This window comes from Vigna unguiculata, chromosome 9 (assembly GCF_037176805.1).
Source record: "Vigna unguiculata cultivar grain cowpea cultivar isolate G323 ecotype 2 chromosome 9, ASM3717680v1, whole genome shotgun sequence".
In the NCBI taxonomy this organism is placed as follows: domain Eukaryota; kingdom Viridiplantae; phylum Streptophyta; class Magnoliopsida; order Fabales; family Fabaceae; genus Vigna; species Vigna unguiculata.
The window spans coordinates 32834204-32850665 of NC_140800.1; the positions used below are offsets into that span (position 1 = coordinate 32834204).

At 42.0% G+C, this 16462-nt stretch overlaps 2 protein-coding genes across 2 annotated transcripts; both read right to left on the reverse strand.

Moving 5' to 3' along the window:
* Window positions 1-7387: 7387 nt before the first annotated feature.
* Window positions 7388-8560, reverse strand: LOC146883914 (uncharacterized). Its single transcript, XM_085666776.1, has 2 exons — window positions 8318-8560; window positions 7388-8233 (listed from the first exon to the last, which is right to left on the reverse strand). The coding sequence occupies exons 1-2, from the start codon at window positions 8558-8560 to the stop codon at window positions 7388-7390; spliced, it is 1089 nt and encodes a 362-aa protein (XP_085522902.1).
* A 551-nt stretch (window positions 8561-9111) lies between these two features.
* On the reverse strand, window positions 9112-9930 carry LOC146883915 (uncharacterized). Its single transcript, XM_085666778.1, has one exon. The coding sequence runs from the start codon at window positions 9928-9930 to the stop codon at window positions 9112-9114; it is 819 nt and encodes a 272-aa protein (XP_085522904.1).
* Window positions 9931-16462: the final 6532 nt, after the last annotated feature.

The window sequence follows — 16462 nt, forward strand, 5'->3', positions numbered from 1 at the left end:
TTAATGTGTAATTTGAGTGATGGTACAATTTTTCTATTAAAGCGATGAAATATTATATACAATATATTTGAGGGCATCATCAAACAAATTGAATCAAAAAATTAAAAAAATATCGATATACGAGGATTAAAGGAAGTGTGATGATGCATGTAAAACAGATAAATATATCAAGACGCAAAAGATCGATAAAGGAAGATCGAAAGGAAATGTTTATAGATATTAAGAAAAATGGATTGAAATATAGAAGAAAATATCACGAAAAATATAATCAAGACAAAGAGTAAGTTGGAGCAAAAAGAGAAATAACTGCTACAAAACGTGAGAAAAATGGGCTCACGTGGTACAATGTGGACAATTTTAAGACAATTATCATATTAATATAATTTATTTTAAGTTTAGATTTTTTATTATTTTTTTATGTTTTTTATTAAACATTAAAAATATATTGTATTAATATTTTAAATTTTTTTAATATATTTTAAAATGTCAAATTTAATGATAATTAATATTATAGGAGAAGCAAGAATAAAAAATTTCAAATTCAATTATTCCTTTATTCTATTTGATAGTTTAACTGTCAGAGGAGATAAAATAAAATATAATTACAATCCAAACAGTAAAAGGTGAGTGACAAATTGTAATTACAATTCAAATAGGTTGAGAACATCGCAAACAGACAAAATGACAAATTCAATAATAAATGTAACAATTTGGTAACTGCTTCATATGATTTCTTATTTTATCCTTCGTAATTTAATTTATTACAATTTATATTCTTACAAACTTTCATCTCCATTCCCTTATTCATCCCCTTTCGTCTCCATCCTTTATTCATTATTCTATTTCTAAATACAAAAACACAAAAATATGATTGTTAGAGAAAAATGTATGAATTCCTGATTGAAATACATATTAAGAGAGAAATCAATGATTTAAAGAAATTTGTGAAGTTAATTTACAGCATAAGTGAGGTGTTAATCAAGTTTTTATTAAAAGTGGAATTATAAACATCAATAAATTCTAATTCAAATTGAAAATATTAGTTTGCTAGCCCAATTGACGAAAGAATCCACATGGAGTGGATTTAGTTCACTTGCAAGTATCTATGATGCACAGATACGATATGTGTATCGGATACGACACGTATCCGGTATGTCAACACCTTTATTTTTAAAATAATAGGATACGATATGTGATAGATACGTCATATATGAATAATGAAAAATGTACAATAATTTTTACAAACATAATAAATATATGATTGTTAATATGTGAATCCAAATTTTCCAATTATAGACCAATTATTTTGGTAGTTAAAACCTTGTAGCTAATGTTAATGACCAATTTAAAAACCAATTCATCATTAAAACTATTTTAATTATCAATTTAGAGACCGATTATAATTTTTTGAAACTATTTTAGTTGTCAACTTGGTCATTATATAGTGACTAATTATTTTTTGTCACTAAAATTGATTACTATTCAAAGATTTTATTGTAGTGTACTACTACTTTATAAATTAAATACTTCATTGATAAGTATCGCTAAAGTATCCTAAAGTATCGGACACGATACATGTCGAATACTGATACATGACCAAAGTTGAAGTATCCGTACATCATAGACAAGCACTTTAAACTTTAACAAATCAAAATTCTCGAGAAACGATATATATATATATATATATATATATATATATATATATATATATATATATATATATATATATATATATATATTATTTATATTTATAAACTTTGGTAGTGAAAGAATGAGAAAAAGAAAGGAAGTAGAGAGGAATAGTTGGATACGTGGTATAAATTCAAAAGAAGAGAAAGTAACATAGGCTTCATCGTAATATTTTGTATGCAAAGAAGAGAATAAAAATGTAAACAACATAATTAAAAATACGATAAAATAATGTATTATGTTATAAATATTCGGATATATTGTCTGATTTCAAGCCCATAACCAACTATAGTAATAAAGAACTACTAAAATTAAATAAATAACAACTTATTCAAATTAAATATTCTAAGAACTGTGTATTATATCTAAATCAATCTAATTTTATTTGTATTTTGTTTTTCATTTATTCTAACAATATTTGATTTGATAGAAAATACATTTTATGCCTAATTAATATTCATTTGCTCCAATAAGAAGAGTAAAGTAACAACAACTGTGTGAGGTGTGGCTTTCAAAGCATGGCCATTGAAGCAGTCGAAAAGTCACGTTCGGATGACTTTAGTGTGAATGAGAGACAACAAAATGGCACCTCCAAGCATTTCGCAACCACACAAAGCACGTTAGCAAATCCAAATTATTTATGGATATAAATAACCAATTTACTTCTCCCTAAATACATTTGTCTTTGAATAAAACAAAATCAACATGAAAAAATTGCTAATAAATGTATTTTATTAGTTTCCCAAACTTAATGTTTCGGGGTAGGGGCCAAGAGCCTACTAAAAGAACCTCTTCGACTTGCGCTGCCTTCCTCCACTCCTGTAACTTCAGCGAAACCCACTCCTTAGCTCGATCGGTTGGGGAGACGATCGGGGTACCTGTCTAAAGTACTCCGATGCTTAAGTCAGAAAGGGCCGATCGGTGTATAAGAATATCTGCTGTAATAAATGCGAAATTAAGATCCTCACCAACCTACCTTTGGGCTCTATTTATAGCTTTCGACATGGGCCTGTAATTAGGGTTTCTTAATCACGGCCCAATGACCCTCTAATGAAGATTATAGACTCGTTAAATCGTTAATTAATGACTTAAGTTATTTAACCGTGCGACCGATGGCCGCTTGGCTGGGTTAAAGACGTTATGTTTTCAACAAGCTAACAATCTGTGTTTTACCGATCAGCCGCCAGGTACTTCAGGGGGTCCATCGCTGCTGTTTTACCGATGAACCGATGGGCCCTCGAGGTTAGAAGGTCCATCGCTGCTACTTTGTCGATGAACCGATGGGCCCTCGAGGTTAGAAGGTCCATTGCTGCTACTTTACCGATGAACCGATGGGCCCTCGAGGTTAGAAGGTCCATCGCTGCTACTTTGTCGATGAACCGATGGATATGAACATGGTTCGACCGATGGATATGAACATGGTTTGACCGATGGTCCTTTAACGATGCTACGTGGCTGTTATTTATCAACCGTTCGACCGGTTGTGTTTCGGTTTGTTTACGAGCCATTCAACGTTGTTACGTGGTTTGTTTGTTTAACCGTAAGACCGATGGTCTTCCTGAATATTGTCTTTGGTCGATTGACCGATGGGACATATAGTACACAAGCCCCCCCAGCCTCGAGCGATGGAAATGAGCGAGGAGGTTTTTCCGAGACTGTGGTGCCGATTGACCGCCGGCTTTTCTCAATGGTTATATTGCCTCGTTGATCGTGTCTGACAGTTATGATTTGCAGCGTCGCGAAGTATGGACCGTCTATCTGAATGTGATCGTAGGGTTCTGGTATTGCCACGTGTCACATGGTCCCCCCTATAAATAGGTTTGTGTGGCTGTCGTTATTTTCACGTTTTCTTTTCTCTTTCTAGCCGAATCTCCGATCGTCTTTTGTTGCTTGCAGGTAAAAATGTCTTCCAGCGCATCGAGTTCAGATGGTCTGTTGGGTGGAGCAGTCGGGTGGTCTGGGGGTGCCGGGTCGGTTTCCGCCTTATTTGATTCGTCCGAGTCGGGGACCTCGCTCGGGGGAGTGTCGAGCGCAACAGGTTCTCCAATCCTCCTAAGTGGTAGCTCTGAGGCCGAGCCACCGGTCGCTGAGGCGGTAGAGCAGGTCGCTATTTCTGACGAGAGCGGGGACGTCATAGGCATCGACGTTCGCGACGAAGGGGATGAAGCCGATTTGCCGGAGATACTAGGATATGACTGGGCCCCCTATGAGCCGCGCACACTCGCGACAAGGTTTCGATGGGGCAACGACCTGGGGGATCTGGTCGAGCGGACCAGGATTTTCAGCGAGGAAGTAGAGGATGGGCTCCTCCGAGTCAAAGTATGTGCCGGCAACGAGAGAGTGTGCCACGGGAAGGGAGAGGCGAAGCTAGATTTCTTCTATGTGTACGCCTGCCTTTTCCATGATTTGGGTTTAACCGTGCCGTTTGCCGATTGGCAGATGACAGTTCTCCGCCAAATCCAGTGCGCACCGACGCAGATACACCCGAACGCGTGGGCGTCTATGCAAGCGTTCGACGTTCTATGCCGGGCGGCCGGCCTGACACCCACCATGCCTTTGTTCCTTCATTTCTACAAGACTCGACCGACGGTGTCGAAGGGTTGGGTTTCGTTCCTCGGGGCGAACAAGAGTTTGCTCACCCTCTATCTCGCCTCCTACAAGGGTTTCAAGACCGGCTTTTTTAAGGTTGCGATTCCTGGCAAGGGGAGGAGGTATATTTTTGATGAGCAGGATCGTCCGAAATTTCCGTTATATTGGACGGCGTTCCCCCCTCCTACTGATGCTTGGGCTGAAGAGCGGTTGACGACGGCCAGGTCACCCCGGCCGAGCGGGCTGACCTGGCCGTCGTCAAGACCCTGCCCAACAAGATCCCCCTACGGCCGCTGATCCGATGTCTCCGCTCCCCGAATTTACCGAGGGCGGTTTATGGTTAGTTGTTCTGATATTACCGATCGTTTATATTGATCGCAGTTAACTTATTTACTTTGCTGTTTTGCATATATAATGGCTCGGACGACCGCTCCTAACGCCGGGTTTTTGGCTCGTGCAAAGACTCGACGACGGGGAGAGGACACCGCTGAGGAGGTGGTGCCACTTCAGATCGTCCCTGCAGCCCCTTCGACCGGTCGAGTTTCAGCTACCACTGCTCCGACCGGGGCTTCGGGTGCCGTCTCAAGGCCTCGTTTCATTGTGAAGCCTCCCGGTTCTGGCGCTGCTGCTGCTGCTGCTGCGGACAAAGGGAAAAAATCAAAGAAAGACGACTCCCCAACCGGTCGGCCTTCTAAGAAATAGAAGAAAGGGGAGACATCTGGTTCCCTGGCTGGCGCTTTCCTCGGCGGTGATGTCCGCCTTGACGAAGAGGTCTCCCTCCAGCTGGGACCTCGAGTGACGGACGCTCTGAAGGATGTGTCCGAAGAGGAAGCCATTCGAACCGCCGGGGAACTTGCCCTTAGGCTTGCTGCCTTGTATACTAAGTTTCCTCGCCCCGACCGGAGCAGGATAGAGAACTTGGAGAAGGAGCTCGCGGCGGCCAAGACTGAGCTTAACGAGGTGAAGGCATCGGCGGCTGACCTAAAGGCGCAGTTCGACCGGCTAAACGGCATTAAAGCTGAGCATGCCGAGTGTGCTGGACTGCTGAAGGCGGCCGACGATCGAGCAAAAGCGGAGCAAGCAAAGGCAGGTGAAGCCGCCGAAGAACTACGCAAGCTCCAGCGACGCTTTGACGATCTGACTCTGGAGCATATGGCCGCCGCCGGTTCAGCTTCAGATTGGCAGAAGAAGGCGAAGGACTTTGAGGCCGAGCTGGGAGTGGCCGACGAGCAGGTATTTGCTCAATATGAGGCGGGCTTCCAGAGCGCCGTCGATCTGGCGGTCTTTTATTATAACTGCTCTCCCGACCGGTTCGACGTACATATGGAGGTGGTTGATGGGAAAGTTGAGAGGGTGTTTGACCGGCTGGATGAGGTCAATGATCCTCCTGCATAACATTGACTTATTTATTTTAAATTGTATATTTTGATATAACCGATCACGCCCGATCGTCCATTTGGTGGATCGCGTTCGATCGGTTATTAGGTTATTTTTTGACAAACACTTGTGTAAGTATTTAGATGCCCTTCTATTTCGCCTACTAGCTCTTCTTTATTTTCGTGCGTTTATTGCTTCATGCTGGCGATCGACCACAATTTGTTTATTACTCTTCGCGTTGGTGATCGGCCGTACTTTGTTTATTATCCTTCGCGCTGGCGATCGGCCACTTTATTGTTATTCTTGTTGCATGCGTTTAGTAGCGAATATAAACTTGAAGTTTCGCGTAGTTATCTTTATTAACGGTATCGGAAGGAGACCTTTGCGCGTTTAATTTTGTTTTAGATCGTAGATGTAATATCTCGATCGGCCAGGACAGCTCGTGTCACTCGTTTACCCGTAGGGTAATTAGATCGCTAGGATCGGTGCTGACAGAGTGGGACTTCCTCTTGGAAGTCCCTGCCTCGATCGGTCAGGCTTTGCTCGGGTCCCGTAGGGAGCCCCGTCGGTCAGATCGTTAGATGGAGTTGCATGAAACGCTCATTTTATTCATAGTTAACTGTAATACATTTTGAGGTGTGACGCGTTCCAAGTGTTGGGTATTTCTTTACCGCTCAAGTGCTCCAGCCGATAGGCTCCGTTCTGCAGGCTCTCGGTCACGCGGAACGGGCCCTCCCAGTTTGGCGCTAGCTTTCCCTGTGTTGACTTCTTTCGGGCGTCATTGGTTTTCCTCCATACTAAATCCCCTTTGACGAAGCTTCTTGGTTTGACCTTCGCGTTATACCTTCTAGCCACCATTCTCTTGCATGCTTCAGCTCGCACAGCTGCTCGCTCTTTTCGCTCGGTCGTCCAGTCTAATTCCTCGCGCAGTCGTCCGTAATTCACCTCGAGATCTTGCATTTCCCGCCGAAGGGTCGGCTCCCCTACCTCGACTGGCAGCATGGCGTCAGTGCCATATGTCAGGTTGAAGGGAGATTCTCCCGTCGTCCCGTGAGGCGTGCACCGATAGGCCCAAAGGACCTGTGGTAGCTCGTCGACCCATGCTCCTTTGGCTTCTCCCAACCTTTTCTTCAACTCAGCCACTATAACCTTGTTCATGGCCTCCGCCTAGCCATTGGTTTGGGGATGCTCGACCGAGCTGGTAACGTGTCTTACCCCTACCTGCTTATAGAAGTCCCTCAGTTTTTTGTCGATGAATTGACGGCCGTTGTCGGTGATGATCGTGTGAGGGAGGCCGAAACGGCATATGATGTTGCGCCAGACGAAGGAGTGGACATGCCGAGCGGTTATGTTAGCCAATGCCTCTGCTTCTACCCACTTCGTGAAATAGTCCACTGCCACAAGTATGAATTTCTTCTGCGCTCGGCCTACAGGGAAGGGTCCGACAATGTCCATGCCCCACTGAGCGAACGGCCAGGGAGCTGTTAAGCTATGTAACTCGGTCGGAGCCCTCTTTACATCATTTCCATGGGCTTGACATCCTTCACACTTGCGTATCATGGCTTCGCAGTCCTGTTCCATGGTCGGCCAAAAATATCCCGCTCGGAGTATTCTCGCTTTCATCGTCCTCCGACCGGTGTGCATTCCACAGATGCCGTTATGGACCTCGTTCATGACGTACTCGGCTTCGTCTGCTGATAGGCACTTGAGGAGCGGTGCGGTGAAGCCTCGCTTATATAAATCTTCTCCAATGATCACGAATCGGAGTGCTCGCCGTCTCTCCGTCGGTCTGATCTCTTCTCCGGCCTCGCACCTCCCCCATCCAATCCGTCGTCCGATCTGCTGCGGCACACTCTCCCGCTGAAGGTCTCATCAGGGTTTGCTTGATAATTGTCTTCAATTGGCCCTTCTCTTTTCCTTCCGCTAGCTTAGATAGCCTGTCGGCTCTGGTGTTTTCCGCTCGGGGAATGTGATGGATGGTCACCTCTTCGAATTCTTTCATGGCTTCAACAGCTTTGTGATGGTACTGGAGCAGCAAATCATCCTTAACCTGATATTCTCCTAGTACCTGTCCTACCACAAGTTTTGAATCGGTGTTGCATTTTAACTTCGCCGCTCCTAAGTCTTTTGCTAGCCTTAGCCCGGCGATCAGCGCTTCATACTCTGCTTGATTGTTCGAGGCTTTAAACTTGAACTGCAAGGAGTGCTCAACCGTGAAGTCGTTTGGCCCTTCAATGACGATCCTTGCTCCAGCATTATGCCTATCCGATGACCCATCCACGAAGAGAGTCCAAATATGTTCCGATAGGGGGATCGATCCTTGGAGCTCAGCTGCAAAGTCGGCCAAATGTTGCCCTTTGATGGATCCTCTAGGTTCGTACTTGAGACCGAACTCGGATAATTCGACCGACCAGGCGATCATCCTACCAGCTAAGTCGGGCTTCCGGAGTATTTTGGCAATGGGATGATCGGTATGGACAATCACTTGGTGACTCTGGAAGTATTGGCGCAATCGGCGCGCGGCCGTCAATAGCGCCAAGGCTATCTTTTCTATCTGCTGGTACCTCGTTTCTGCGCTCTATAATACCCGACTGATGAAATAAACGGGCCGCTGCTCCGAGGCTCCCTGTACCAACGCTGCGCTGATCGTGTCGTCTGATACCGACAGGTATAGTTGCAGAGGCGATCCTTCTATCGGTCGGCACATTATGGGGGGACTGCTAATCATCTCCTTTATCTTCTGGAACGCCGCCTCGCACTGATCGTCCCATTTTTCTGCACTTTGCTTCTTCATGATTTTCAGTATCGGCCTAACCTTCTCCGTCAGCCTGGGTAGGAAACGTGCCAGAGAAGTCAGCCGCCCCATCAACCGCTGAACCTCCTTCAAGTTTTTGGGACTTCTCATCTCGACAATAGCAGCGCACTTGTCTAGATTTGCCTCTATGCCTCGGGCGTCAGCATGAAGCCCAGGAATTTCCCTGCCGGCACCCCGAAGACGCACTTCTCTGGGTTGAGACGCATATTATATTTGCGCACCTGGTGGAAGACCTCGCCGAGGTCTTGCACGTGATCTTCGACAGTCTGCGACTTTACGACCATGTCGTCCACATACACTTCCATGGACCGACCGATCTGCCCGCGGAAGACTCGATCCATCAGCCTCTGATAGGTTGCCCCCGCGTTCTTCAGACCGAACGGCATAACCTCGTAGCAAAAGTTTGCTCGATCTGTTATAAACGCCGTTTTGGATTTGTCTGGGCCATACATGGGGATCTGGTTGTACCCAGAGTACGCATCCAAGAAGCTTAAATGATTGTGCCCAGAGGCTCCATCCACCAGCCGATCGATGCTGGGCAACGGGTATGCGTCCTTCGGACAGGCTTTATTGAGATCGGTGAAGTCCGTGCACATCCTCCATTTCCCGCTCGTCTTCTTCACCATGACCACGTTCGCCAGTCATGTAGTATACTTAATCTCTCTGATGAATCCAGCTCCTTCTAGCTTTCTCACTTCCTCCTCGACCGCCTTCCTTCTCTCTTCTCCCAACTTTCTTTTCTTCTGAGCGACCGGGCGGGCTTCCCGGAAGATGACTAACTTATGGGACATCACGTCCGGATGGACGCCTGGCATGTCAGCGCTAGACCATGCGAACAGATCTTTGTTTTCTAGGATCACCGCGCCGAGGAGTTCTTCTTCTTCCGCGCTCAGGGCTCCCCCGATCTTCATGAGCTGGCCAGGTTGGCTTCCGATCAGGATCTCCTTGGTCTCTCCTTCTGGTTGCAGCCGATCCTCTGTATTCGTTCGGGGGTCCAGGTCTGTCATTGCTACCTCCGACTGGTGTTGTTTCCGCGGACGACTATAAGGACTAATCCTCAATCCTGCGACATAGCACTGCCTGGCGACTTGTTGATCTGCATGCACCGTGCATATTGTCCCCTTGTCCGACGGGAACTTCATGGCCAGGTGCAGGGTGGATACGATCGCTCCGAAGGCATTCAGGCAAGGTCTCCCTAGCAACACATTGTAGGAGGTGTTAGCTTCAACCAAAAGGAATCTAACCCTTACCTGTCGACCGTCCCTCCTTAAGCCGATCCTGGTACGAAGGTCTAGGTAGCCCCTTGTGTCGACTCGCTCGCCCGAGAAACCTACAATCTGCTCGTTATATGGGACGATCAGGTCTTCATACAGGTTCATCTTCCGGAAAGTCTTCCAGTACAAGATGTTGACGGAGCTTCCCTGATCAACCAACACCTTCCCGATCCCGTACTCAGCCATCGACCGGATCTTCCTCTCGACCAGATGAACCGACTTCAACGCCCGGATGTGCCTTTTTCGAGCTGCTGAGCTCGATCCTCCTCCGGCGAAACCTCCGGAGATGGTATTGATGTAACCTCTGAGGGGTTTATCGCGGCCGAGACTGCGGATCTTGTCGGATGTATTTCTTCAAGTGCCTCTGCCGGATGAGCTCTTCTATTTTGTCACGGAGCGTGTGGCACTCTTCGGTGGTATGCCCGATCGTGGGATGATATTAGCAGTGTTTACTACCGTCCGCCTCGGGCGGGGGGGGGGGGTTTCTTCCTCACTGCCTGGAGCGAATCGGCGCTGAAGGCCTCTTACAGGATCCTGGCCCGGGGAACAGCCAGAGGAGTATAAGTTGTGAACTTTGGTGGCTTCCTTTCGGTGGGTCGGGCTACGGGTTTGCCCAGTCTAGGCGCGATCGGCTTTGGGATTGCAGCATCCTCCTTCTCCCTCTTCTTTACCCGAAACTCCTGCATATCTTCCATTTGTATGAACTTGGCCACGCGTTCTCTCATCTCCTCCATCGTCTTCGGCTTCTTACGGCTTATTTTGTTCGCGAAAACTCCCGGCTGGAGCCCATATGAGAAGTGATGCCGCGCGATCTCGTCACTGAGATCCTTTATCTTGACCGACATGCGATTATACCGATCAAGGTAGCTCCTCAGCGATTCCCCGTCTTCCTGCCGGATGTTCACCAGATTGTCGACCGTCAAGATGGCCGGTCTCAGGGGCGCGAACTGTGTGCTGAACCTTGCTTTCAAGGTGGCAAAAGAGTCAATACTGCCGGTCGGCAACTCGGAGAACCATTCCAACGCCTCCCCAGTCAACGAAGTTGAGAAGACTCGGCACCAGATGGGGTCGCTGACGGCGTGGAACATCATCTGATGCATGAAGACCCGCATGTCATTGTCTGGGTTGGTCGTGCCGTCGTACTTGTCAAAAGTCGGCATTTTCCACTTCTCCGGTAGCGGCGTCTCCAAAATATACGATGTAAAGGGGGAGGATCCCGACGCGGGGATCGGTTGGCGTGATGGGCGGCCCCCATCGTTTGCTCCTGAGCTCTCTGCTACCGTGCGTGACGGATTTCCCCTTGAAGCCTGTGTCTTCTCAATCCGAGCTGCCTGTGATTGCTCGTGTCCTGCTGGCGGGAGGCGGCTCTCTACCCGTTCGGCGTCTCTGTGCTGTTGTGCCCGACTTAACCTGTTTGGGTCGGGTACGGTAGGCGTCGACGGGATTCCTTCTTCCTTCTGCCTCAGGATGGCATTCTCCTCTCGTAAAATCTGCATCTGCGCTTCATAATTCCTCTGCATCTCATCCATCCTCTGCTGCATCATCCTTATCATTTCTCTAGTATCCGCTTGATCGTCAGCCATTCTTCCTCCGTCCATGTTGCTGTTTCGGTTCCTCGTGGTCACCATATGGGTATATTCTCAAAGGAGACTGCTCGGCCCCACGGTGGGCGCCAAAATGTTTCGGGGTAGGGGCCAAGAGCCTACTAAAAGAACCTCTTCGACTTGCGTTGCCTTCCTCCACTCCTGTAACTTCAGCGAAACCCACTCCTTAGCTCGATCGGTTGGGGAGACGATCGGGGTACCTGTCTAAAGTACTTCGATGCTTAAGTCAGAAAGGGCTGATCGGTGTATAAGAATATCTGCTGTAATAGATGCGAAATTAAGATCCTCACCAACCTACCTTTGGGCTCTATTTATAGCTTTCGACATGGACCTGTAATTAGGGTTTCTTAATCACGGCCCAATGACCCTCTAATGAAGATTATAGACTCGTTAAATCGTTAATTAATGACTTAAGTTATTTAACCGTGCGACCGATGGCCGCTTGGCTGGGTTAAAGACGTTATGTTTTCAACAAGCTAACAATCTGTGTTTTACCGATCAGCCGCCAGGTACTTCAGGGGGTCCATCGCTGCTGTTTTACCGATGAACCGATGGGCCCTCGAGGTTAGAAGGTCCATCGCTGCTACTTTGCCGATGAACCGATGGGCCCTCGAGGTTAGAAGGTCCATCGCTGCTACTTTGCCGATGAACCGATGGGCCCTCGAGGTTAGAAGGTCCATTGCTGCTACTTTACCGATGAACCGATGGGCCCTCAAGGTTAGAAGGTCCATCGCTGCTACTTTGCCGATGAACCGATGGATATGAACATGGTTCGACCGATGGATATGAACATGGTTCGACCGATGGTCCTTTAACGATGCTACGTGGCTGTTATTTATCAACCGTTCGACCGGTTGTGTTTCGGTTTGTTTACGAGCCATTCAACGTTGTTACGTGGTTTGTTCGTTTAACCGTAAGACCGATGGTCTTCCTGAATATTGTCTTTGGCCGATTGATCGATGGGACATATAGTACACTTAACTTTAGTTTTGGCCATTTATATAAAGTTTTACTAACGTTGAAATTTACCTTTTCTTATGCATTCATCATCACATAGAAGAATCATATGGAGAACTAAATTATTTTTATCTCAACTATTATCTTGTGAGGTTTTAGTTCATTTTTTTTATTTAATTCTCTTATTTCACTTTTATACTATTTTTATAACTATTTTTATAACTTTTTCTTCAATATAAACTTCTTATACAATCAATATTTTATTTAGTTTTAACAGAATCATATGTTTGTAAGATGATTTTATTTTGTTTTTATAATTTAGAATATTTTTTTTTCGGTCGTATCAACATATTTTAATATAGAAATCTTATATGAACTAGATTTTAAACTTATTTATAATCTTTGCAATAGAATTGTCTTAAAATGTTAACATACGAATTTAATATTTTTTTATGGTATTCGTATTTATACGTATGGGCGACGTTACATTACTGGTAATGAGATTAGCAAATACAACCACACTATCTCCATAAACACAGTCCAACGGTTGGTTGAGCATATCGATCGGACATATGTTTGTTATGATAAAGAGCACTCGCAAAGATTAGCATAAATTAGTTTTGTAATCAAGATTAATGTATTATTAAACTATAATTAGATTGTTGATAAGTAAAAATTCATTACAATTTGTATAAATAAAGGGTATTTGTATAAATAAAGGGTATTGATTGTTGTATTTAATATTTAAGCATTTGAATTCTTGTTGACTTAAGTATCAAAGTAACTCTTGTAGGTATCATCCGAATGACAATCCAGCAAATCAGAGTTTCTTTTACAGGTATCATCTGAATGCCAGTAGAGCAAACTCAGAGTTCACTAAACCGAACAGACCATAGAATTGAATCAAAAAAGAGAGAGAGAAGGATGCTCAGTATTAGGGATGTAAAAAAAATTCTTGCGAGTATCCGCGGATAAAACCCATAACAGATAGGAAATGGATATTGAAAATAGATACTCACGGATAACGGATAGAAGTATTTTTTATACTCACATGTTAACGGGTTGAGTATGAGTATCATAGTATCCGTACCCGTGGATACTCGTACCCGCTATACTCTAATTTAAATTGAAAAAAATAATTAAAACGTTAACACATCAATTTTGAATGGGTTATCTTTTATAAAAAAATTCATTTATTTGTAAATTGTCATTCAACATTATTTAAATGAGTTATTTTTACTTTTGAAATTTAAACCCGTTATACATTGTATTTTTAGTTGAATTTATGGTTAATTTTTTTATTAAATATTAAATATTTCTTTTGTAAATACTTGTGGGTACCTGTAAATATACGTGCGTAGATATTAAAAAAAATATGTGAAACGGATATCTGTACAGATATGAATATGGATACGAAGCGAAATTTTTTTCAATGGAAGCTATTACTCGTATCCTACCGTCCCGTTAACATTCCTGTGGAGAATCAAACCACTTTAGAGTTATTAGTACTCAACGGATCCAACGTAAATAGTATTTTTCTTTCCAATACTTTCATATTATGTATCATGCACGCATATTAAATTTAATGTTGTTAATTTTCCAATACTTTCATATTTTATATCATTCACGCATATTAAATTTAATGTTGTTAATGTAATAGGATGATAATTTTTAGATTAGTCTCAAATTGTTTACCTAATAATTTATATTGTAACGGACATTCTTTTATTCTTAGAATTCCGAAACCTCCACTTGTCCCTCCAACACTTTCATTTCTATACAAACAAATAATAATTAAGTAAATGAATTCTCTGTTAAGTTTCTTCATATTTACCTAGAAACTCCTGCTTTTTATTTTTTTTTTCTATAAAATTTGTGTGATATTTTTTAGAACAATTAAAAGAGTGCACAGATGCCCAAAAATTGTTATAACATTTTTCAAACAATTTAGAAAAGTCAGTGTAAAAATAAAATAAAAGAATTTCGAATGAAATTTAGCAAATTTCGTGTAAATTATCTTAAAAAATACATGATTAAACCCAAGTGCCCGCTTAACTTTACTCGCTGACAAAAAAATCCATATAAAAATAGTATGCTTCTAAAATAATTTAAGAAATTTTTTTGCAGTATGTTAAAATTAGTTTACATATAAATTAATTTGTAGTATGAAATAATTTCTTTAAAATATTTTTTTTTAGTTTTTGAGTGGATTAATTTTAATTTATAAAAATATTTTATTTTGATATGCATTAAAAAAACAATTAAATATAAGAAGAAATTTTAATTCAATTCCTTAGTTTATCCAACATTCTCCTCCTCAAACTACTATATACATTGTTTTATCCAACATTAAATATATGTATTTTTCTTGTAGTAATTAATCTATTTTTTAATTAGATGCTTCTCTTATCACTTTATCATAAAAGGCACACTACATAGTATTTACTTTTAGTCGGATTTATTAGCCGGAGTTATAATAATCTCTGGTAAAATGGAAAAATAGTGAAGATTTTTGAAATTCTTAATACGAAGGGTGTTTTTAATAAACTCCAATCAAATTTGGGAACTTTTAAGTTTTTACCTTATTCTATTTTTTCCATTTTCCCTCTTTTTTTTCATAATTTCTAAAATTTGTATTTTGGACATTTACCTTTACTCTTTTTCTTTGTGTGTTGTATCTCCACCTTACAAGGAAAAATAAGCTTTATCTCTTTCTCTGTGTGTTGTGCCTCCCACCCAACGAGAAAAAAAAAGTTTTATTCTTCGATTTCATCTTCATGCTTTTAGTTTCATCTCAATCTAATTTTTAACCTCTCATTGTGATTGTGTGTGGCATAATATGTTTCCATCGTCCTCTTTTCTAATGCTATTAGTTATCATTATTTTTATATATTAAGTATCTTATTAAAAAAGTGCTCCTAAAGAAAAAACAAATAATCAACCTCAAACATTACAATAGAAGAATGTTATTTAACTTTTCATTATGTCTAGGAGTGAGAACAAATGACATTGTAATGATTTTCTAATTTTAACTTTTACATTTGTTGTTTACATTATTTAATATTGAAGTTCTAGAATTGATTCTTTGCTAATTTTATGAATGTTAGATGCAAATTATAAATACCAAATGTTTAAAATCTTTACCTTTTATAATTTTCACTCTTTTCAGGATTTATGTACATTTAAAAAAAATGCAACAAAGTCATAACAAGGGTTTAAAATCCCAAGAAAATACACTGAAATTTGAATGTTGAATAACATGGGTTTTCTATTGTTGGAAGTATATTTGGGGTTTCATAAACCGCTAGCAGTAATAGGAGTTTTACAAGCCCCAAGTAAATTTCGTTGTTCCAAGAATTATCGAAAATCCTAATTAATATGTTAGCAATGCTAGCTCTTCCAAGCAAAACACAAACCATGAGTAATGTACTTAGTAGAGGTTAAAACCTTCGGAAACATCAAATATAATCCCTATTAAAATTATTATTTTTTGTAGTTACTGGTGTGAAAAGGGTTTTCCATGATAGTAATTAACATCTGTTAAAAAACTACCATCGTCAAATGAAACGTGGTAACAATGTAATAGAAATGAAGTTTTCAACAACGGTTAGCTCTTACTTGCCATTAAAAGTGGTATGGTGAGGAAACAATGACGGTTCCCAATTAGGACTATCGTTAAATGTGGAGCGATGAGGAAACAATGACAGATCCCTGTTAGAATTGTTGTTAAATGTCTTGCACCTCTTCGTATTCTCATTTTCTCTTTTTGTCACACTGCACACGTTCTTCATTCCCTTCCCGCTCTCCCTCTACACCATCGTTGGTTCAATCATTGCATTGCCTAGGGTTGTTCATCCACCAATTATGCCATTGTCGGTCATCCTTGTTGGTGGCTCGTTGTTCATTGTTTAGTCACTCTTCCAATTTTAAACTTTATATAAAATCTAATGCAAGTTGTGTTGATAATAGTTGTATTAAATTTTGAATTGTCTAGTTGGACAGTTTGAGAAGAGTAATTATGTTTTATTAGTTGATTAATACATAAATTATAATCTATATTTTGTATATTTTACTTAATTTTGGTTTATTGCACTTTGTGTTGATCTCCGAGTGCATATTTGACTGTAAAGATTTTGTATCACTACTTTCATTGTGTC